The 24,404-nt window shown below is 39.7% G+C and overlaps 1 protein-coding gene across 7 annotated transcripts in view; it reads left to right on the plus strand.

Moving 5' to 3' along the window:
* MICAL2 (microtubule associated monooxygenase, calponin and LIM domain containing 2) overlaps positions 1–23,213 on the plus strand; it is a 197,590-nt gene extending 174,377 nt beyond the window's left edge. For 5 of the 7 annotated variants that reach the window (XM_075129422.1, XM_048855594.2, XM_075129416.1 and 2 more), the window contains 6 exons: positions 466–560; positions 5,865–5,957; positions 8,422–8,515; positions 16,671–16,770; positions 19,522–19,595; positions 19,690–23,213. In XM_075129422.1, the coding sequence (XP_074985523.1) occupies positions 466–560; positions 5,865–5,957; positions 8,422–8,515; positions 16,671–16,770; positions 19,522–19,595; positions 19,690–19,874 (641 nt within the window). In that variant the 3' untranslated portion in view covers positions 19,875–23,213. The remainder of the gene's footprint in view (positions 1–465; positions 561–5,864; positions 5,958–8,421; positions 8,516–16,670; positions 16,771–19,521; positions 19,596–19,689) is intronic. The other 2 variants (XM_075129417.1, XM_075129418.1) reach the window with 2 other exon arrangements.
* Positions 23,214–24,404: the final 1,191 nt, after the last annotated feature.

Here is a 24,404-nt window from a genome sequence, read left to right on the forward strand (position 1 = left end):
CCTTTTTACACTGAGCAGATGTCATGTAGTAAAAATGGGTGCCAGATGCTAGAAGCCACAAGGGTAATTTGTTTAAGAGCTGGCTCAGACTTTTTGCATTCAATTACACTGCATGGTGAGCCTTACACAATCATTTAAGTAATATGGCTAACTTCAGATATGCTTTTTAATAATAAATTTCATTTCTGAATGCATTTTGAGCATCATGCTACATAGATGGTGTTTAAGGAATTAATTGATTGATACATAATACTGCTATGTTTAAAAAAGAATTCCAAATAACAAGCAGCAAAGGCCTTGGACACTGGCCAAAAATTTAATTAACACGATCAGCCAAATTTCCAAATTGCCTTTAGGTGCAACCTAATAAAGCTCAGGGCAGGTGCACTATGCAAGTGGCTAGGGTGAATGTCCATATGTCTCAAGGGAGAATACTTCCTGCTTCACTTTGTTCCTGCATTTTAGGCTCTGAACACCTATCTGTCAAAAAACAAGTGACTGCATCTTATTCTTCTTCCTCTGATGGTGAATTTGAACACAAGCCTTCAATAGCACTCAAGGTAACCTTTACTTAGAAACAAAAAGAAACTTTCACTGTTGAATTATATTTAAAATTTGTGTGATTTTGATTTTAAAATGGAACAGTTTGGGGGGGGGGGGGGGTTGACATGCAAACCTAGCATTGTAATATATAACAGATTGAACCACATCAGGTCTCTTTCCAAAAAACAGGTACCAGAATTTCTTGTACCTGTCAGAACCGCCCCCCCCCCCCACAGGTTATAAGAACTTTGACAGAGATGGATTTAATTTGAATAACAGACGTGCTTAACATAAACCACTTTGAAGCTGCATTTCTTAAGTGGTTTTAATATGTAGCCCAACAAACAAACCATTGAAAAAATTAAAACGAACAGATGCAGATTTCTCTTGGGAAAACACCACTTCATTTAAAAAGAACTACAGGCAGATTGCATGGAAAATGTTATATTTATTCTAATCAGAAATATTAAATGAGCCATGCAGTCCCATCATGAAATTATACCCCCGAAATGCCTACTGTATACTGGGCTCAGCTAGGTCTAGCTGTGTTTCGGTATCTAATAGGAAATAAGAGAGCTAAAATACCAATGAGATTTTGATCTTCAACTCTTACTTGAAGAGAGAGAGATTCTGTAGGCTGAATGGCTCATCAGAGACTTGTTTACCCTTTCTCTGAAAGTGGAGGGGCATCAGTAAGTAGCATCAGTAGATGGCCTAACCAGAAAGGTTGCTTGGATTAGGAGGTGGCATTGTGAGTTGTTTTGTTTTTTTTAATTAGACAAGTTAATGTTTGTAGTGCAACCCACATACCTTCTGGGTGTGGTGTTCTGTCCCATCTAGTGGCACCGAGACCACTTAAAGAGAGAGAGTTAAATGAGTCTGCTCTACAGCCTGACCTAATAACCAGTTGGCTTTTAGCTCATGCTGTAGAGGCTCATGTACTAAGCTCCAGAGGTCCCTAGTTCGATCCCGCCCGCCAACAGGTGGGGTCTGTCAGTGTTACAAGTGGGGGTTCGTCCAGCATTTCAGCTGGGAAGTCTTTGAAGCTCGGGACACACTTCCTCAGCTAGGGGAAGTATGTAACCCACACACCTTCTGGGTGTGTGTTCTGTGCCATCTAGCAGCACTGAGACCACAGAGAGAGAGAGAGATGAAATTAGTCTGCTCTATAGCCTTAGCTAATAGCCAGCTGGCTTTTAGCTTATGCTGTAGAGGCTCATGTACTAAGCTTCTGAGGTCATAGAATCATAGAATATCAGAGTTGGAAGAGACTTCAGGAGCTCAAAGCAGAACTAATCCCCAACTAAATCATCCCAGCCAGGACTTTGTCAAGCCTGACCTTAAAAACCTCTAAGGAAGGAGATTCGACCACCTCCCTAGGTAACCGATTCCAGTGCTTCAGCACCCTCCTAGTGAAAAAGTTTTCCCTAATATACAACCTAAACCTCCCCCACTGCACCTTGAGACCATTACTCCTTGTTCTGTCATCTGCTACCACTGAGAACAGTCTAGATCCATCGTCTTTGGAACCCCCTTCCAGGTACTTGAAAGCAGCTATCAAATCCCCCCTCATTCTTCTCTTCTGCAGACTAAATAATCCAAGTTCCCTCAACCTCTCCTCATAAGTCATGTATTCCAGCCCCCTAATCATTTTTGTTGCCCTCTGCTGGACTCTTTCCAATTTTTCGACATCCTTCTTGTAGTGTAGGGCCCAAAACTGGACACAGTACTCCAGGTGAGGCCTCACCAATGCCGAATAGCAGGGAATGATCACGTCCCTCGATCTGCTGGCAATGCTCCTACTTATACAGCCCAAAATGCCGTTAGCCTTCTTGGCAACAAGGGCACGCTGTTGACTCATATCCAGCTTCTCGTCCACTGTAACCCCTGGGTTCTTTCCTGCAGAACTGCTGCCTAGCCACTTGGTCCCTAGTCTGTAGCAGTGCATGGGATTCTTCTGTCCTAAGTGCAGGACTCTGCACTTGTCCGTGTTGAACCTTGTTTGATCCTGCCCGTCGACAACTGGGGTCTGTCAGCATTACAGTAGCACAACCCAGAAGGATGAACTGAGGTTAAATCAGGCTTGGAATGACCAAAACCTGAAGGGCCCAAAATCCGATAACCTATTTCCACAGGAATCACATTTTGAAATGTAAGGGTATGATGCTTTTCAGGCTTACCTGAGGTGTCTAGGGTGTATCCCAACCACTAGCCCATAGCAGAAGGGAGCCCTTTCTCTGCCAACCAGGGGAACACTCCCCAACAACTAGTTGCTGACAACATCGGCCCCCTGCTCTAGACTCCACAAGACCTGCATTTTCTTTCTGCAGGCTAGCAGTTTACACACCTCACTTTGTTATGCTGGAGTGCCCAGTCCCCTATCTTCTGGACACCCACAATGTACTCCTATATCTGCTGCCTCTGTGGAAGCAGTGTAGCCCAATTCACTGGTTTCACCTCAATCTGACACTCTCCTTAGCACAAGGCACTTAGACTTGTCTATAGTGAAATCAAATTGAAGTTTATTTAGCAGAGCATGAGATACGAATTCAAAAACCAGCAAGTATAACAGTTTGGAGACATAAGGTTACATATAAAAGAAAATCCTAAAACGCAATCTATAGCCTATACAGTACTTATTAAAACATTACTTTCCTATCTAATAAGGTATTTCTCACCCAATGGTTAGTCCTTGCAGCACTTGCCAAGTTCAGAAAATTGGGATCCTTTCATGAAAGCCACCAACAGGCAGAGTTTCTCCTCTGTAATGGATAACAACTTGTTGCCATTTCTTCTGCTGTTATGCAGTTACAGGCTATTGTCTCTTAGCCCAGGGGGCCCTCTCTTCAGACAGCTCTCCTAGGTTTCCTTCAGCTCAAGTCTTCAACTGATCCAGGCAGTAGACCAAGTGTTGTCTCCATGGATGCCCATTGTTCTCAGTATTGATTGAGTTAGCAATGAGACCCTGCCTCACCTCAGATGACAAATTTCACTTCAACAGTTTTGCAACTTAATATGCTACATTTTGCATATCGCTTAAACCATTTCCCATGCAAACATCTCACAGTAACCATGACAATCAACTAATTCTTAGCTTTTGGCAGAAACCACCCACGACCCCCTTCCGTGAAATATTGAGAAGGTGGTCAGACACAGAGGTAATATACCTGCTCGTGTGTGTCTGTGTCTAAAAGGGCAAAGGTGCATTGAGGAAGCAAGGCAGCGAACCCACTAGTGTATTTTTCAAAGGCGCAGATTAATATTTTGAAGGACTCTCCAAACCAGTGCAACGAAGGGTAAGCTGATCTGTTCCATTTGACCCCAAGCTTCCCCTCCCAAACTCATCAAAAGATGTGCAGGAAATATCAATTTGATCTTTGCAAAAACTTGGCTTAGAGGGAAGGGCTGGAGAAGTAGAAAGGGTAGCCCCTTTTTTCAGTTCTCAAGCTACATTTGTCTTTTAACTGCTTCTCCTCCCACTCCTCTTACCTACAATTCACCAACAAACATGTCTCAGAGAGTTTAGGAGACATTTCCAGGGAGGCAGAAGCTCTCCCATATGTCCATCCACATGCACTGGCTCACCTATGTGCAATGGAGATGCAGCAAATGCTTCCCCCTCACTTTGATGTTTGAGGCTACCAGCAATATTATGTAATTCTTTTTATTTTTTTATCTTTTTATTTTTTTACCAATTATTAGCTATCACAGTGTTTCAAAGTTTTCCTGGATATTCTGTGCTGAAGACATCAGTTGTTTGTAAAAGAAAAATGAGTAAGTGTTAGTTGAGACACAGATCTTGTTAAACTCAAACACCAGAAGCTTCAAAGAATAAAGCTCTTTAAAAAAAAAAAAAAAAAAAGCAAAAAACACAGTGTGAAGAGAGAGAACCAGAAAAAGAAACTGAAATAGAAAAAAATAATAATGGTGGATTAAATGAAATACAGAAAACATATAGGTGAAAAAGAACAAAGAAAACAGGCATGAACTGAACAGGGATGAGTTTCATGAATTCAAACAGCTGGAAGGCACAAATGGACATATGGTAATGAGCAAAAACTAGCACTAACAAAATGTCAGGTGGAATATGATGTAAATGACAAACTATAACACAAACCAGTGGCAGTGACTCAGGCCTGGCGTTGCTTGCCCTATTTTGAGTCACATCCACTATTAAATGTATCGATTCATCTCAGTTGGCTCCCAGTGCAAGTTTACATACCAGTTTTGCCTGGTATCTTACAGGTATCTTACATTCTCCATTGACAAAACTGAAGAGAAATTGAAATGTAGCATTCTGAGAGAATTCTGGCTTCTAGACTTCTATTTTCTTGTCTATTATTCTCTTATTTCCTGTCTTTCTTTTTCCTTGAGTGGGAAATCATGACTAGTCTTGAAACATTTTCAGATAGTATAAGTGAGGAACAAGAGTAAACAGTGCATGCCACTCCCTATATGAACCCTTTAACAATTGCTTTGTTGTACTTCTTGGAGGGCATTGCAGTGGTCAGTGATTTGTGCCCATAAAAATGTTCCCATTGCAACATACCTTGTAACTTGAAAAATGAAGAGTGTTGATTATCACCAGGAAGAGAGGGGACAAAAAAGAAAAGAAAAGGATGCTCTTTAATGGCAATAATAAAGCTGTTTTTGGAGAAGACAAACATTATCTGGTTTCAGATGCTAACGTGATTGTTACACTGCTTCAGACTACATCAATCTTATTACATTACAAGCTGCCCAAATTGAACTGCTGTTGTAGAATATGACTGACTTCAGAATTGCATCAGAGCTGATTAATAAACAGAGGGCCAGATCCTCTTCTAGTGTAAATTGGTATAGCTTCATGGAGTTCAGTGGAGCCACATCAGCTAGGGATCAAGTCCAGTCATTTTTGGAAAGCATATTTTTACATATAATATAAAATTTTAACAAACAAAGAAGTGATTATTTACACAAAGAAACTGAGTATTTAGTGACTGTCGGGTACAGTAAAAAATAGGTCATGTTTTTCATAGGAAGCTGGTACTTTCTGTTCTCTGGTAACCATGATGTTCACAGAAGCTATTGTGAGATGTGTGGTCATAGGTGTGTAGTTGTGTAGCTCTATGGATTCAATTTTCCCTTCACTGACAGAAATAGCGAATGCTTAGCTAGGGATGCAGTGAGGGTCTTACTGATAATGTCTTAATGGCTGAGAATAAACCTAGCTGAGTGAATCAAAAACTACTTAACATTTGCAGCAGGCAAAAGTCTATGAAAATCTAAGATGACTAAGTACAGGGTATTGATTACCTTCTTTTCTCCCCTTACTCTTATAGGCAAAAAGGACCCTTAGAAGAAGGAGAAAACTAGAAAAGGAAACAAAGCAATTGGTTAAACAAGAGGAGCTGAAAAGACTCCATAAAGCCCAGGTGACAAAATAAAACTGAGGTCGTGTCACACTTAAGGGTATTTTGTGGGTGGGGGAGAAAAGAGGGTGATGGGGGTGTAGTGTGTGGATATTAGTCCCTTTAAATAATTTGCAAGCCCTCTAGTGATGCTTACTGTGTTTTATGTTGCAGAAGTGCTTGGAAAGCAGTCAGAGCAGCAGGATGTATGCAGCTAGCTTTGCATGTTTATCTATAGTTAGTAAAGATGATTTATTTGGAACCCAACTGTGCCCATGTAGCTTCTTCATACTGTTTTTATTGTCATATAAAAAGCAAAAGATGGAACAACTGGTGATGAGGATGAGCACCTAACTCAGGAATACAGTGGAATAGAAAGTGACTGCAAAGACCAGTGAAATTTAAACAAATAGGGCCTGCAAGTGAACTGCTAATTTAGAAAGGATAAAAAGGGATACTACCCTATTACTACACACCAGAGAGGATTAGGAAAAACACATGATTTTTTTCCCCGTGCCTCAGTTCCCCCACCTGTACAATGGGAATAATAGTTATTCCTTTGTTAATTGTGCAATAGGATAAGATGGCCCTTTTTAAAGGCTCTTTTCTCCAGACAAAGCAGAAGGAACTCTAGATTCTGCCCATGGTGACTCATGCAGTTCTGCACTTGAACCCTCCTATTGCAAGTATCTGTCATGCAATGTTTTGTGAGCACACTTCTCAATGAGCTGATCTCAAATGGTGTCTGATTCTAATGTGCCAAAATCACAGGTCATAGTTAACTCCCTTCACACCTATACACGAGTTGCATTCTCTGTCTGAATTTGCATTGTTCAGGTAGTACAGGCTAGATTTTCGAAAGTGCTCAGCTCCCATTTTGGCTCCTAAATGAAGTTCTCAATGGGATCTGCTGGGTGCTGAATTCTCTTTGCAAAATCTGGCCTTACAAATTTATGTGGAGCATTGAAGGCCAATTTTGCCTGTTCAGACATACCTTTCTTTGAGGCAGGGACCGTCTCTCACTATGTGTTTGTACAGCCCCAGTTTCAATTGGGGCTCTAGGTGTTACTGTCATACAAAGAGTATAAATATATATATAATTAGTGCGTGCATATATATATATATATATATTATATATATATATATAAAATATTATATTAATATAAACATATATACACTATATAATGAGAAGTGAAATTGAAATCTCTGGAATTTTTAAATGGGTCTCCTCTACTGATTTATTGTACTTTAAATGAATAGATATTTTACGCTTGAACCTACTGCATTTTTCTCTACATTTTCTTGATATTTTAGAAAATATTTGACTAATCATTACTGAGAAATCAATGACAAAATAGAAGCAACTAAAAAAGAAAAAAATCGACATGTGCTTAATGTATATTTTTGTAAAACTGAAATAGCAAAAATGAAACAAGTAAACAAAATCCCTGGTGGGGGGGGAACACATTTGTAAGCGTCTTCCCTTATTTTATGGCGATATGGTAATAAACATTTTCAGAAAGTGCCCAGTGATTTTGGGCGCCCAGCTTTGGACACCTTCACAGGGCCTGAATTTAAGGAAATACTAGGCACCTACCCTTTCAAAAATGTGGCCCTTTAAAGGTGTCACAGATCGGGCACCCAGAATCAATGGATGCTTTTGAAAATACTTGGCCTACGACATAGACATGTTTAGAGAGTATGGTCAGCTCAGTTCATCTCAGGGTTACCTGTTCAGTGCCAATTAATAGGAATTATGGAGCTATATACCCTTTTCTTTTCCATATCAGAAGGTTATATGAGAAGAAAAAATAGCTGAACTATCCCACTCAATTCAGAATAGTAGACAAAACCTTGAAGCTATTTTAGGTACCAATATGGCTCCCATTACCATAGTGTCTGAGTGCCTCATAATCTTTAATATAGTTACCTTCACAGCAGCCCTGGGAAGTAGGGAGCTGCTGTTATCCCCATTTTACAGATGGGGAACTGAGGCAAAGCAAGACAAAGGGCCAGATTTTTAAAGGTATTTAAGCACTTAAAAAGAAAAGGAGTACTTGTTGCACCTTAGAGACTAACCAATTTATTTGAGCATAAGCTTTCGTGAGCTGTAGCTCACGAAAGCTTATGCTCAAATAAATTGGTTAGTGTCTAAGATGCCACAAGTACTCCTTTTCTTTTTGCGAATACAGACTAACACGGCTGTTACTCTGAAACCTAAGCACTTAAAGATGCAGATAGACGCCTAGCGGGATTTTTCAAAAGTGCTTTCAAAAATCCCACGAGGCGCCTAAATATTGATGGCAAATCGGGCCCTCAGTGACTTACCCAAGATGACACTGGAAAACTTTAACAGTAAAGGGACCTGAACGTCCCTTTACCTTTACCTGGACCAAGTCCCAGGCTAGTGCCCAAACGACTGGACCATCCTTCCTCTCTATATTTTAAAGCTGTATTTTTATCTTTTGTAATCATTATTATTCTGCAGGCTATACAGCGCCAACTGGAAGAAGTGGAGGAAAGACAGAGGGCCCTCGAGATAAATGGTGTTAAACTGGAGAGGGAACTGCGAGGAGAATCAGGTAAATGGGGCAAGAAATTTGTGATTATTTGGTGCCTCTTTAAAAGCAGAGCAAGTTTTACAACTGTTTAAAAAGTATAGGTGGTTGGAAAATTTTCCCTGAAACAATAAATGAGAAAAAAATCGCCTGTTTTTTTTTTCCATTTGCCAAGCAGCTTTAGGTGTTATCAGTTGTGAATTTGTAGCTATTGGAACTTGAAGCTGAATCTACTTCCCTCACCTTGTTTAAAATCCTGAGCCTGATTTCATCTACACTACAGAATCAGGGAGGTTTTTATGTGCAGTAACTCAGTTACCAAGCCAGCAGCCTATGCTTCATAACAAGGTCCTTAACAGCTTCTCTCTGAGTATCAATAATATGATAGCAGTCAGTGACTGAACCATGGAAAGAACTCACACAAACTATGTAAAAGGGCAATGCATAGTGAGACAGACCTGAACTATGAAATGCTGTTTTCTTATGGACAGGAGATAATAGGGATTTTTCCCTGCTCCAGTGAAAGGTTAAGTTTTAGTTAGTCCTGACCCAGCAGTGGAGGGGAGTTAGAGGATATAAGGTCCCCCTACATGTCTACATAAGGACTATTCACATTACAGTTCATGCACAGAAGGATGAGGCGCAGATTCATAGATTTTTAAGACCAGAGGGAACATTAGATCATTTAGTTTGATTTCCCTGACCATGCCTAACGTGATGTCTTTCCCTTCTGCCACATGAACTATTGGACGGGAGGAGGAGGGGAAAGTGGACAGTGTAAGGGAGGAGTGGAGAGTTAGTAGAGCCATAATGCTGCCCTCCCCAGTGTGACAGCCTGCAGAACTGGCCAGGTGCAAGGGAGGAAGCAAGCTACACCTCAGAAAAGGGTGACACGACTTCCCCACAGAGCAAGGAGAACAAGAGGGACTGTGCCTCTCTGAGACACTCCTCCTGTGGTCAGCACAGTTTGACGCCACCCTTTTCTAAGGGATGAAATTTCAAGACCCAATTTTACCTTAAGGGTTTTTTTTTTCTTGTTAAATAAAATATGAACGTTAACGGCTGTCCAATGCAATCTACCTTCTGAGGAGGTTTGAAAGCTATTTTAGATTTAAAAGATTGTTTGAAAGCTGGCAGTCATATTGCAAATCTGCTTTTTATATTCTTCCTGGTTACGAGCCAACTCTCCTAAATCACTAGTGTGATTTTGTGTGAGGGAGTTAGATGTTTTTTGATGCAACATCCAACACTTGGAAAATGTTGTTTTTATGCTTAGCTGCATAGTATGGTAAAGTCTCCATGTATTTTTTTTAGTACTGTTTATAGCATCCATCACTGTAGTACACACACACTGAAGTAAAGAATTGGATCCAGTAGATGTTTGCCCAAGTAAAAGGTGTAAGTTCTTCAGGATTTACCCCACTGGTTTATAAAACAAATACCATATAACTGAGCGAACTAATCTATTTCAAATGTTTTTAAAAAGCTAACATCAATTATCTGTTAAGTTAAAAAATAAAGATTTCTAAGATGGCACCCATCTTACTGTCTTTTTGAAAGGAGAATCCCCAAAGGGTTGTTAGTGTTAGGCCTGGTCTAGACTCAAAAAGTAGATCATCTTAGCCATGTCATGCAGGGTTGTGAAAATTTTTGCCCCCTGTGCGGCCTAGTTGGGCAGACCTACCCCTCCCCTCCACCCCCGTGTAGATGTGGCTAAGTTGATGGAAGAATTCTTCCGTCAACTTTGCTACCTCCTCTCGGAGAGGTGGATTAGCTACATCAACGGGGAAAATACCCTCCTGCCAATGTATGAAGTGTCTGCGCTATGGCGCTAGAGAGGCACTGCTTGCTACAGTGCCGTCGCTGTGCCACTGTAACGGCTGTAGTGTAGACGTACCCTTAGTTATAGAACAAAAAAAGTTGTGCTCTTCTCTAGGTCTCTGAAAATATGGAAGATCAAAACCCTTCTAACTACTGGGAAATAGGGATATATGCAGAATACCAGAATGGATGGCCCAGAGCCACCCCTTGTTCCCATTATTTTGACAATCACATTTTCTAAAGAAGGCTCATCTGCTAAGAGATTGATGCTCCTCATTCCCTTTTCATCCTTAGTAATTTAATTCCTTTCATTAAGATTAGAGTGCTATTTTTTTCTCCCTGTTGATTGTTTTCATGTGGGTGGCCAGCTATAGATGCAGGCAGATAGGAAAAGGGGTGAGGACTATTCTGTTTGAATACCTCATATTGTGTAAAATTTCAAGCTGAAATTCTCCAAACTAGACATCAAAATGTTAATGCTTTGTTGCTTGTAATAACATTTATGTAATAGTGCAGGATTTAGTCAGATAATATTCCATTCATCCTTTTAAAAATGTGCATTATTGTTTAATGAATGACCAGTGCTTATTAGGTTAAGTTGTATTTAAGTAGGCCTGTGCTTATATAGCTCAAGTGATTTAATAGGTATTATTAAGGTAATTAGAAAATGATCACAGTTAAGCAATAATATTGAGCTGCAAAGGTTGTGAATAACCGAATTTAGAGACAGGCCTGCAAACACTAGTCTTCAGTGACATTTATGCAACTCTCCTCTAATAATTATGTGAGCATGGAATGAAAGGCTCTTTTGTTAGTGGGAGTTATTCATTAGCTACTGAACTGAATTAGAAGAGAACATGCGTGGGTGTGAAACAAACTGCCATGAAGACTGATGAACAAAATGAGGCTTTGATGATCTCGTAATTGTAGTGACAACAATTCATGCATTTAAAGAAAAATTAGAAATAATCAATCCTATGAATAATTTTTGGTGGTTTTCCCCCTTCATTTACTTTATTCTGTGCTAAATACCAAATAATAAATCATTAATGTACTGCTGCTTTGTTTTCTAGTGACATTTGTGTGGGTTTATAGGGATCTTTTGCCTACAACGAAATGCAGTAATATAGGTTTTGAACCACATTTTCCAACTGAAATTTGTATAACTCAAAAGTTAATTAAACAAGTTTTGAAGGTTACTAGTAAAGAAAAAAATCCATGCTGAGGAAGCACGATTAGTCTCCCCATATTTCAGTACATCAGTGAATAGCTTTCTGTAGGCTTATGCTTTTATAGATAGTGTACTCAGGGTTTGTTTGCACTGCCTTTTGGAAAAGGGAAGTATTTAAAACTGTAAACAGAGTCAGAAATATTAGACCCTTTGAAAGTGTGTGTGGACAGGAATGTGAGTTTTATACCTTTTTCCAAAAAGAACAAGTGGAAGAAGTTGAAGGAAGAGCCTGCTTATTCTCCAATCTTTTGTCTGCAGAACGATGCTAAGGTGGCAGGAAATTGAAAGTTTCAGAGCCATGTTTAGTAAACGCTGGTTTTTAAATAGGCCATCTTAAAGTTGTTACTGTAATAAAAAGAAAAGGACATCTTAATTTCTAATGGAGCCTCAAATGAAAGGGATTTGGATAAATAAAAAGCCACCTTTTTGCAAAAACATGTCTCAATAAATAAACACAGGAACTGGCATCCAGTTGACCCGAACAACTTCCCTATCTCATTTGGGTGTTGTGGAGATTACTTAGTTTGTTGTATTGTACTTGGAAGATATAAATCATGTAAGTTAAGTAACTATTGGTATTATTATTAATGATAAATCAATAGAGAAGTTCAGTGAGTAAATGCAATGCAGCCTTCAGGATACTAGAGGGCACTCTGTAGGACAGAGAAAGAAAAAACAAAAAGCTACTCTTGTTACAGCTCCAGTAGGTGTTTTTGTTAGAATAAAAGGCATTTTGGAAAACCACATTGCTGTTTGCTTACTTCAGTTGAAATACAACTCAAATCTTTTATTAGAGGGAGAAACTGATATTTTATTCTATAAGCATGGAAATATTTAAAAAGCAATATTTTTCCAAAACAAGAATATAGCAAAAATTGGGAAGGAGATGGAGGAAGGACAGAGTGTTTGCACAAGTTCAGTACATATGCACATCCATGAAAATAGATTCTCTTGTTAGCAATAAAATAAATGCTCTATTAAAATTTCATTTATAAGAACTGTATGGGGGTAAGTGTGTTGTCTGGTTTAAATTCTGGCTGCCTTTCTGCTTTTAGTGTGTGTGTGTAGCACACACACACACACAAATGCTGCTACATATAGGCATTTAAACTAGACATATCCCCATCAGAGCTGGTTGGAAAAATTCTAACAAAATGTTTTTTGTCTGAATGTACTGATTCATCAAAATCTATTGACTTTGACAAAGTTCTGATGGAACCCAGGAATGGCTGAACTGGAATTCTGCCTCGTTTTGTGCCAGCTCATCTGCTCAGCATCTCCGTATCCTGCCTGTCAGACTGTCTCAGAGTCGGGAACCCCAAGGGCTGTCAGAGTCCATGACACTAGGGCAGCCCACCAGGCAGAGTGCCCCAGAACCAGGACTCCATTCCCTTTTGTGGAGAATTTTGAATTATTTGGTTCCATTCCAAACTAGAATGAATCCATATTTCAAAATATCAAAATCCTCCAGGAAACTGAATTACCTTTCTCCACACAGCTCTAGACCTCATATACCTGTACCTTGCTATTCCAGTTAGACAGCTTTGGCTTTTGGGAATGATAATGCCTAACCAAGATGACAAATTTCTATAAGTACACAAATTTAGCTTCATCATATTTTCAAATTGAAAAAGCAGGAGACAATGCCTTTATCTCTTGTGCTGCTGCTCCTGGCCCATTAGGTGTGCTACCTCTGTCTTTCTCCTTCTAAATTGTCTATACTTATTCCTTTTCTCAGGTTGTTCTCTACTCCTTGCCTCAATTTCTAACCCAGTGTAATGACACCCCTCGACAGGTCGCCTGTGTGAGGTCTGATCCAGGGACCTCTAAAAACATGTATCCCTAATTGCTTGAACTAAAGGCCCAAGTCCATTAGTTAGGGGCAGTAGCAGTCCAGTCACTAGAAGGGGACAAAAAGCCACCCCATGTTAGCATGTGTTTATAATAGCAAACAAAGAGGTAGTGGCCTAACCTAAAAGATTTTTTGGAAGTCATAGCTGCATTCCTTTACGGCTGACTCTCTCTTTCTCTCTTTCTGACCCCCTCCTCCCCCCGCCACACACACACACACACACACTTTTTCTGTCCCATACTCCTTTCCAGTTCTATTCTTTTCGTACTGCCCTCCCAGGGAAGCAGCAGATTGAAGAGCCAGCTACCATTCTCTGGGCTGGGAGCTGCTGAACTCGTGGACAGCTCATGTCTTTGCGCCTCTGAGCAGTTCAGCATGATGTGAGTGGTTACATCTTGCTCCCGGGTGAAGAGCTGAGAGAGCGAGCTGAAATGCATAGTGTACTGCGGGAGAGGAGGCGTTGCTGCCTCATGACTGATGAAGGCACTGCTCTGGAGGATTTCAACACAGTGATACCACTGTGTTGACAGTAGCCAGAGTGATCAGATGTCCTGGGAGTCTATTGAAATGCTGACAGAATCCTGACATTGGTGGAACTGGCTGGACATTGGAATTGTCCTTCAAAGTTGGGACAATCCTGAAGTAAATTAAGACATCTACATCCTACCTATTATTATTATTATTATGTTTCACTGTACAAGCTGAGAGGGAAGTGCACTGCAGTATGGACGTGACTGATGTCATGGAGACACATTTCCAGCTTCCTTGGTACTACTGTAGTTAGTAACAGTGGGAGCCATATTACAGAGTATTTAACTGTCCCTAAATATTTAAAATCTAAAAGCAGCTCCCTCCCCACCTTCCCCCCCCCCAAAAGTCATCTTAGGATGGATAACTCTTTATGGGGTTCTTTTATTTAGCAAAGAAGAAACTGGAAAATTGGGCTGAAGAGCAAGCTAGAAGGGGAAAAGAGATATGTATAGATTATGGGGGCTCAGATCTTTTGAAAGCCTCTTGGGCCTAGAGTTTTTTTAGCAGGTCTGGCTGGGAAATGGTTGGTAAAATACCAAAGAATCAGGTTAAGGGATGAGTTTGTTAACTTTGTAGCCAGATTTTCAAGGGTACAAACAACCTGCACCAAGGGGTAGCTGGGTAGGGTACACAAGCATCCATTTTAGATTCATACATGTAGGGGGCTTCCTCAGTGCACTGCATCCTCTTTTGAAAAGTTAGCCATATGTATTAATGACCTGTGGGATCCTACTGATGTGAGGAGTACCTACTTCTAACAGAACATTGAAAGGGTAGATGATTATGAGTAGAGTAGTTATCAGTGGTTCGGTGTCAAACTGGCAGGACGTATCTAGTTGGCTCCTATAAGGGTCTGTCCTTAGGCCGGTACTGTTCATTATTTTCATTAATTACTTGGATAATGGAGTGGAAAGGGTGCTTGAAAAATTTGCAGATGACACCAAGTTGGGAGGGGTTGCAAACACTTTGGAGGACAGGATTAGAATTCAAAATTATCTTGATAAAATGGAGAATTTGTCTGAAATCAACCAGATTCAATTTAATAAGGACAAGTGCAAACTACTACATTTAGGAAGAAAATATCATATGCACAACTACAAAATGGAAAATAACTGTCTAGGCAGTCGTACTGCTGAAAAAGATCCGGGGGTTGTAGTGGATCACAAATTGAATACGAGTCACCAGTATGATGCAGTGGAGAAAAAAGCTAATATCATTCTGGAGTATGTTAACAAGTGTGTTCGATGGAAAACATAGGAGGTAATTGTCCCACTCTACTCAGGACTGGTGACGTTTCCGCTGAGGTACTGTGTCCAGTTCTGGGCGCCACACTTTAAGAAAGATATGGACAAATTGGAGTCCAGAGATGAGCAACAAAAATGATATAAAATTTAGAAAATCTGACCCATGAGGAAAGGTTAAAAAAGCTGGGCATGTTGAATCTTGAGAAAAGATAACTGGATTGTGGGACGGGGATCTGAAAACAGGCTTCAACTGTATTTAAGGCTGCAATAAAGAGGACCATGATCAATTGTTCTCCAAATCCACTGAAGGTAGGACAAGGAGTAATTAGTTTAATCTGCAGCAAGGGAGATGTAGATTAGATATTAGGAAAAACTTTTTTAACTATAAGGATAGTTAAGCACTGGAATAGGTGTCCAAAGGGGTTGCGGAATCCCTGCCATTGGAGGTTTTTAAGAACAGGTTAGACAAACACCTGTCAGGAATGGTCTCAATATACTTGGCCCTAACTCAGCACTGGGGGCTGGACTAGATGACCCCTCAAATCCCTTTCAGTCCTATGTTTCTATGATGATGGGCCATTTCAGGTCTTAAAACAAAGGTCCACCAATATACTCTGAACGACAGCTTGAAAAGGCCAGTTTTCTATTGCCATCTCTTCTTGTGGGGCAATATTGGCACTCAGTGAAGGAATGTTTTCATTTTTGGGAATCTATTCTTTATAGAATAGTTGTATCCACTAGTTGTTTATAGTTTTACACCCAGATTGTGAGTTCTTTGGGGACAGGGGCCATCTCTTTGTTATATGACTATACAGCACCGAGCACAATGGCATCCTGGACTGGAGACACTACTACAATACAAATAATATTAACAATAATAACGGACTGTCTATAGTGCAGCTTTTCTAATCAGTCAAAACATTTATTTCACAGATGCAGATTTAAAGACAAAGGTCAGATGGGAAATGAGCTGGGGGCCCTTTTGGTAGGGACTTTGATTAAGAGTGAGGGGCCCACCAGGAGGAGGGACCAGTTGACATATGCCAGCCTTGCCCACCCTTAAGTTTCTGATGGAGGTATCCACCTAAAATAGATAAATCAGGTGCTGGAACTTAGTGTTAACATTAAAAAAATTAATTATTTATGCCAGAATAAGGAGCAATTAATACCGACCATTTCAAAAAGGAGTAGACAAATATTTGAAAAAAAACAAAAAACACCTGCTAATTTTCAAGATGGAAGCGGGATTCTTTTCTTGTATTTATTCCAGCCTAAAATTCAGTATATCCTTAACTATAGTAAACTATTCACCAAAATATAAACAGGTGTGTTATATATCTGGTACCCTGGAGAACTACTGACATAAATATCACATCACAAAGGTTCTATATGGTACACATCTAGCCTTACAAACAAGGATCATTTAAAGTGGCTTCAAAGCAGTTTGATCATGGCGAGGGAAATCCAATATAACACATTTATTTTTTATATCTCAATCAGATTCAGGCACACAGGATGAAACTCAGCTGTTACATGAATGGTTTGAGCTGGTCCTGGAGAAGAATAAATTAGTGTGTTATGAGTCTGAGCTCTTGACCATGTAAGTAAGAACACACAGTTTGCCATCAGTAGTAAAGATGTGGGGGGTGGGGAAGTGGACTCATTTTAGGTCCCAGGCACAGGATTTTCCTCTTGATACATGTTGCTCTCATTATTGAGCTAAATTGCCACTTTGTGTCTTGCATAGCATATCGCCATTAGCACACAGAGAGAGTCCACGCTTCTCCTGCTTACTCGACTGTTTCCTGGAGTTGGAAGTGTGTTAGAATAAATACACCCAAAGCTACATTCTATTCCAAACACAGATATGCACTTGAACTCCCCAGTGGTACAGTGGTTTTGATCCTATAGGTCTATTACATAGCACTATTATTTGTGGATGCTCTGCTCTCATGTAATGAGGGCCTAATGACCTCCCAGGCATTTAATCCACTGGAAAACAAATTGGTCAAGGAACCAAATGGGTGGGGAGTGGAGAGGGATTTCTAACCTACAGTATATCAGCTTTTCCTGGGCAACACGAGGAAATGAGAGGAAAGATGAAACTCATTTGGGAAAGATTTAGGAGTAGAGCTGGGTGAAATGTTTTGGATGAATAGTTTACTCATCAGAAAACACAGTTTCAGGTCAAACAAAACTACTTCTGAATTTTGGCAAAATCTGGTAAATAGTTTCCATTAGGGGAAAAAAATTCTGAAAAAGCTGAACCATTTCCATTTTGGGTTGACCTGAAATTAATTTTTTTTCCAGATATTTTGGTTTGGCCACCAAACTAAAAATTCAGTTATTTATTCTGCTCTATTTAGGAGTCGAATACAGAGGCAGAGTGAGTGGTGTCAAAATCTGGGGTGGGTTAAAACTGAGTATGAATCCATCAATACTTTGGTCATTGTCCTAAAAATGTGCACCTTTGCTCACACAAATGTTTGTACCATATATGCCTGTCAAGTCAGAGTCAAGTGACTCCCTACTGCTTGGGCTAGGTGGGTGGTGCACTGTAGGTCTAGATGGCATCTCTTAATCCCTGGGTTCTGCTCTGGGAGCAGGTCGATGGTTGGCATTTATCAGTTGCATATTGTGCAGCTGATCACAAACGCCAGGCCTGGTTCAGTGAGAACAATGAAGACATTTCCAAACTCCTAAGTGACCAGCAGAAAGCATTTGTTTGAATGGCAGAACGATCTCACTTCCATCTCAAAGAAAGATAGATTTAAATACTTACAGAGCAAGGCCCAGTTTGAAGTGAGAAGAATGGATGATGAATGGTGGGAGAGGAAACCTGAATAAGTTCAGCATTACACTGATACAAACAATATAAAGATGTTCTTTGACTCTCTCAAAGCAGTCTATGGACCATCTAAATCTGGCACAGCTCTCTTGAAGTCGGCAGGTGGCACGACCCTCATCGAAGACAAGGAAGGAATCATGCAGAGATGGGCTGAACACTTCAATAGTCTACTCAATAGACCATCCGTATTGATCAGCATGTCCTTGACCAATTACCCAAGAAATCCATCAGATGATCTCGACCTCCCTCCAACAGTTGAAGAGATCATGAATGCCATCAAACAATTGAACTCTGGCAAGGCTCTGGAAAGGATGGTATTCCAAAGTGTAGAAAGTAGCAGGTCCAAAGGCTCTCGAGATGTTTCACGATACCTTGAGTAGCATTTGGGAGGAAGATGAAATGCCACAAGACTTGAAAGATATTATTGTATCCCTGTTCAAAATCAAAGGGAGCAAATCTGACTGAAAACTACAGAAGCATTTCCTTCCTTTGAACAGCAAGGAAAATACTAGCTCACATCCTTCTGAACAGACTCATTGCAAACATATCTGAGGAGAATCTGCCAGAAGCCGTAATGTGGTTTCAGACCACGTCGTAGTACTATGGACATGATTTTTGTCATAGGCAGGTCCAGGAAAAATGTTTCAAGCAGAACATGGACCTGTATGCAGTCTTCATTGACTTGACCGAAGCTTTTGATACAGTCAGCAGAGTGGGTCTATTGGCTATTCTACATAAACAGGTCTGCCCAAGAAGGTTCATACAAATCATCTGTCTATTCCATGATCACATGACAGTGCAGGTGCTCTTCAACGGTGACTCTTCCAACGTATTTGAAATCTCGAATGGAGTGAAGCAAAGCTGCATATTTGTCCCAGTGCTGTTCAACTTGTTCTTTGCTTGTGTCTCCAACCATGCCACAAAGGACAGAAGAAAGAAGTATAAGCAGTTCACAGGTAACCTGAAGAGCAGTCTCCAAAGAACTTGATCAAATGGCTCAGAACAGGACTCACTGGCGGTCTCTGACAAGATCAGGATGTAACAGGTTTGAGCAGGATTGACGAAATCATCTCCAATCCTCAGTGAAAGGTGCTATGTAGCGGCATCATTCAACATGATAGATACAGTCTTCCCATGCTCAGTGCAGCTGACTCTGTGCATCAGGGTTTGGACTTCAGGGTAGGGGTAGCCATAGATGAGGATTGCAACAATATCGTCATCAGTGATGGACTGCCAACATTGTTTAGCTGGCACATACTACTGTGTTGGGGAAACCTCCAACCACTAGACCTTGATCTAAGAAGCAGAAACATAATAAAAGGACAGCAGTTTTGACAATGAAATGAGCATAAAATAATTTTATTAAAAAGGCCAGATACATGGGAGCCAGTATATCAATCTTTTTAACGGGTCTGCTGAAGGTTGATTGTTACTTTCTGAATTCTAAAATCCTTAGGAAATCTATGTCAGCTGATTCTTTGCCATTCTTATTTTTGTATCTAGAGCCCAGGAACTGGAACTGGAGGATCACCAAAGAAGATTGGAGCAGAAACTGAGAGAGAAAATGGCCATTGATGGTAAATAAGCTGGGAAGTTAATTATATGTTTTGGTCTGCAGTAATAGTCCCAATTTACAATAGTATTTTAACTGCTTGTTTTGCAATCTCCTAGATAGCCTAAAAAACGAACAAGAACTGAACGAGGAGCATGAAATTTTTACTGAGATGATGAAAGTGATTGAAGAAAGGGACAAACTTGTGTCTTCCATAGAAGAGCAGAGAGTGAAGGAAAAGGCAGAAGATCAGCACTTTGAAAGCTTTATATTATCTAAGGGTTACCAACTCAGCAGGACTTAGCCACATGAAAATGTATGGAACTTCAGCTTTATTAACCAACATGGAGACAGTCCTTTGGCTGAAACTGAAGGAATCATATCATTTTAGCATCAAACACTTTTAAACAGGCTTTTTGCTTGCACAGCAGTGTCTCTTAGTTCCACACAGATAATTACAGGAAGAAACATTGCAATCTTATTGTCAACAAAAAGGGCTAGTCATTTTGTGAGATGGAAAAGAACTGAATTCACCTGTGTGATGGACAGTGTGTGAAAATTACACTGGAGCTGTCCATTGTTTTCCTTTTCTCTGTAATTTTATTTTAATTCTGAGAACAGAGTTCCTAGAGACATAACTACATGATCTGGTACTTTTGAAACAGCAACATTTTCCATTCATTTGTCTGAATCTGTGTGTATTTTTGTTTCTGTTTTGACATGGTTGAGCCACAATGAACTGTATTCAAGTGTCAAATAAGCATTAGGTTAGTGTTTAAAATGTATTCCTAAAGGAGAAGGGGAAGAGTCTTTAGACTACTGAGTACACACATTGTAAATAATAAGTGTAAATGCAAGGTCAGGCAAATTTAATTATCAGGTGTATGTGCAAGCTTGAGTGCACTGTATGTATTGAATGAGGACTTAATGCCATATTAAAACCTGACATTATGTAAAACTGTAACTTAATACCAAAGGGATTACAATTCTTAACAAAATGTTGTAGAGTCAGAAGACCTTTTGTCTGTAGCTGACCAAAGTAATCACTGAAATATGCTTGAAGAACATTTTAAAAAATTGATTAAGAGGTACATGGTAGGTTTTGCAAGATGCATTCTTCACAAAAGCATGTACTGTATCTCAAAGTTATCACTCGTTAGAGACTTGGCACAGAATAACAAAAACTGTGGCAAAATTATTTTCTGCATTTTTATGCTGAGAGTTGATAGAAAATCTCTGCTTGTATATCAACCACATTTAAACTGCTGCTAAGATGAATGCATAAATAAGACTGTCAGAGCTATCTGTTGAATGCATTTTTTACTTTAAAAAAACATAGAAAAGTGCTTTCTAGCTTTTCTCACGCACACACACACGCACAGACTCAGCAGTTGTGCAAAAGATTTTCTAAGACTATGTTTTCAATTTACTGTGAGCAGTCTTCTAAATCTGAGATGATTTTGTAATTTACAATTGATTGTTTCTCCCAGTTGTATGTAGGATAGTCTGAAAAGTCAGTATGAAAGACGTGGAGAAACTGGAGGACTGTTTTTGAATATTGTTTTACCTCATGTTCTGACTGGAAGGGTTTACTTTCTCATTACTAAATGAAAGATGCTTAAATGCTGTTTCTGCCTACAGTTCAGCAGAGGCAAAGGAAACACTTCTAAATGTAAGTGTAAAAGCTTTAGGCTAATAAAACCCCACTTCACACTGGATTTTGTTAAAAATAATTTATGATCTACCTTAGTTCTTCTGTTACACTGAAATTTCGTATAATACATCTTTTTAAAGATAAAATCCAGATTTTATCATCATCCATGGATTATCAATATACCTCTGTAGGGGTGAGATAAGAATACTATTGTTCTACAGTATTTATCTATTTATATTTATTTGTATATGTATATGTTTACAGAAAATACCAATATCTAATAATAATTTACATAGTTTGGTGAATTCTGTCTCTGCTTTGGATGGCAGCTATGAGATCTACAATAACAACACACTGGTAAAGCCATGCATAGTAGAGCAGAGGATTATATCATTAAGGTATACAATAGGAACAAAATATAAAGTAAGACATAAACAATATCTGAAGATATTACACATAGGGATACATTTCTAACATGCTGCACAGGAATTTAGTTACATTACTTCCATTAGTCAGTGGGAGAGGAATAGCAGAATCCCTGCATACGTTCAGAATCTATCCTCTAGCATTTTTTATCTGTTATATGCTTGTAACCCTGATCTTTGTGAGTCATCTTCTTAAATTGTCTCTCTTGTTTAAGATGGACTCATGGTATTTACTATTGAAGATGAATCACATATATAGCGAAAACCAAAATTAAATAAATCCCAGTTTTCAGTGCAGACTTATCTGTGTTTTGAATGCTGGGGGCGGTGGGGAATTAAGCACAGAAATAAACATTTTTAAAGTTAAATTTTCTCCTTTGAAATCCACTGGCACTTCCTGCTTTGCCAAGGGATTTCCTAGATTTTTTTTTCCTTCTGGCATCACTGATACCAGAAGTTTTATGCAACCCAGTGAAGTCACAGAATGATGCATTCTGGGAAATCTGTAGCATACCAGGAGGTGCCCATAACTTCAAAGGAATTTTAAAAAGTTATAGCATATTACTTAGCTCAGTGCCTTGCATAGACAAGGAATTCATCCCCAAAATCCAGAATTACATCAATCTTTGGTTTTGTTTTGCAGTTCACCTTTACAATTAAAAGAGACCATTCATTTTAATTTGTGTTACTGCCACAGCGAAAAGGAGTGTGTAGAAAAGGGATGAGTGTAGAAATATATATATGTCTTGTTGTGATGAGGACGTTGCAATCCTCCTTTCACAAAGCATAACTTCCTCATCCAAAGTAGGATGCCTGAATTACAAGTAATCAGGTCAGTGCTAATTTATACACTGATCTTGGAACTTCAGTTTACAGCAGATGCCTGTTCTGCTGTTGGAAAGTACAACGCACAGGGCTAGAAATGTACTAGGTGCTACACTTTCCTTTTAGCTCTGAACAACTAGGGTTTGAGGGTATTTGAGACAACAGGACTTGAGGGCACTTGGCACCTTACAGGGTAAGGCCATAAAAGGGATAGTCAGCATTTTTCTGTATGCTGACTTAGTTGTAATATGAATGGTGCACAAAATAGCTGGTCTCCTGTGATTAATTGTAATCCCTCAAATGTCAGAGGGAATGCTCCTGCCTGGTGCTATTCCCCCACTGAACCTGAGTACCTCACAAGATCAGCTCTAACATATTCCCTGGAGATGTTTTAGGAAAAAGTAACGAGTGAAGCGTATAAACAGTCTTCACAGAAGTGTAGGGGTTGGGAGGAAAGAGAATCCACATGCACTGATCATAGGCCAACATGCTATGTTTAGCTCAAACTCCAGAAATACATTTAAACACAAAGGTTCATGTTTAATTATGAATGTTCTTTGCCATCACTCTGCCTTTCCTGTAAATTGGCTTACTAGCTTATAAGGGATTTGTTGACTTTAAATCTTTGGCACTCTTGTTGCTGAGTAAAATGTGATGTGGTGGACCATATGTCTATGTCTAAATTTACTACATGTGAGGAGGTTTGTATTTGAAAAATTAAAATGGTTTCACTCTTTAACGCCCCTGTGTCATTTCTGTAATAATCTCTCACCCTCCCCATGTTCTGGGTGAAATAAGTGTTTAGAAAAATCTTTCATGAGGAGAGGAAAGTATATCAGTATCTCACTCCATATACTGGTAATCACAGGTACATTAAAAAAAAACACACTGCAATTTAAATTCCCCTTAGCTTGCACTTACATGTTTTATTGTTAAAAAAGCACACCTGAGTTATATGGTGTTAAATTTTCCATCCTAGTGCATGCCCCAAATTCTGTGAACGTGAGACACAAACTATAACAACTCCCTTCAAGCTTGATAGAAAAGGATTCTCTCTCTTGATAAGGAATATGGGATGTTTGTGCTTTCTTTAAAAGTGTAGTGACCCAAATCTGTAGTTACTAATGATCTAACTCTGCCAGCTGTTCATTTGATTGTATCTTCTTCTGCAAGTAGTTGTACTGACCACAGTGGTACTAACGCATGGAATCTGAACCCTGAATGTAAGCGAAGTGGGGAGAGCTGGCTTAGGCAGCACCTCATCTTCTCTCCGCTCCACCTTCGCTTCTTCAGTTCTGAACTGATGGATGGTCCCATCTCCTCAGATGACAGATGGACAGAAGCTGCCTCTAAAAGGTCAGGAGAGTTTTTGGCAGGTTTGAGCTCTCACTTTCCTTCTGCTGTGGTGCCATTTTCATTCTCTCTGATCTGCCTCAGAGACAGACACTCAGAGCCGTGGTGTTCCTGATATTGTGACTCCTAAATTCTCAGATTTCCATAGAATTTATCCACCCTCTAGCTTTACCGGAAATTGTGGGTCAAATTCTGTCCTCATTTATGCCCAGGCAATTGACTAACTTCAGTAAATGGCTGCCAAGCACACTGAAGTCAGTGGGGTTGCATTGGTGTAAATGAAGGCAGGATTTGGTTCCACGTGGCTAAATGTTGCTCAGCTCCTTGAACCTTTAGAGGAGGTTATCTTCTCCCACCCTCTCATCTCCAAACATCTTGTGCTTCTCCAGCTTGGAAGCAAAGAGGAAGCTTGAAAATATGGCAGCCATTCAAGCTTGCTGCAATGTGTGTGGGAGGAGGTAGGGGATGTATTCGGGCTTACTATGTATTTTTGTGATGGGAGATATTGAGACCTGCAGCATTGCTTGCTGTTAAATGAATAAACTCTAATTTTCTCCTGTTTTCTCTTGTCTAGGTT

Source organism: Caretta caretta, chromosome 6 (genome assembly GCF_965140235.1).
Source record: "Caretta caretta isolate rCarCar2 chromosome 6, rCarCar1.hap1, whole genome shotgun sequence".
Taxonomy (NCBI): domain Eukaryota; kingdom Metazoa; phylum Chordata; order Testudines; family Cheloniidae; genus Caretta; species Caretta caretta.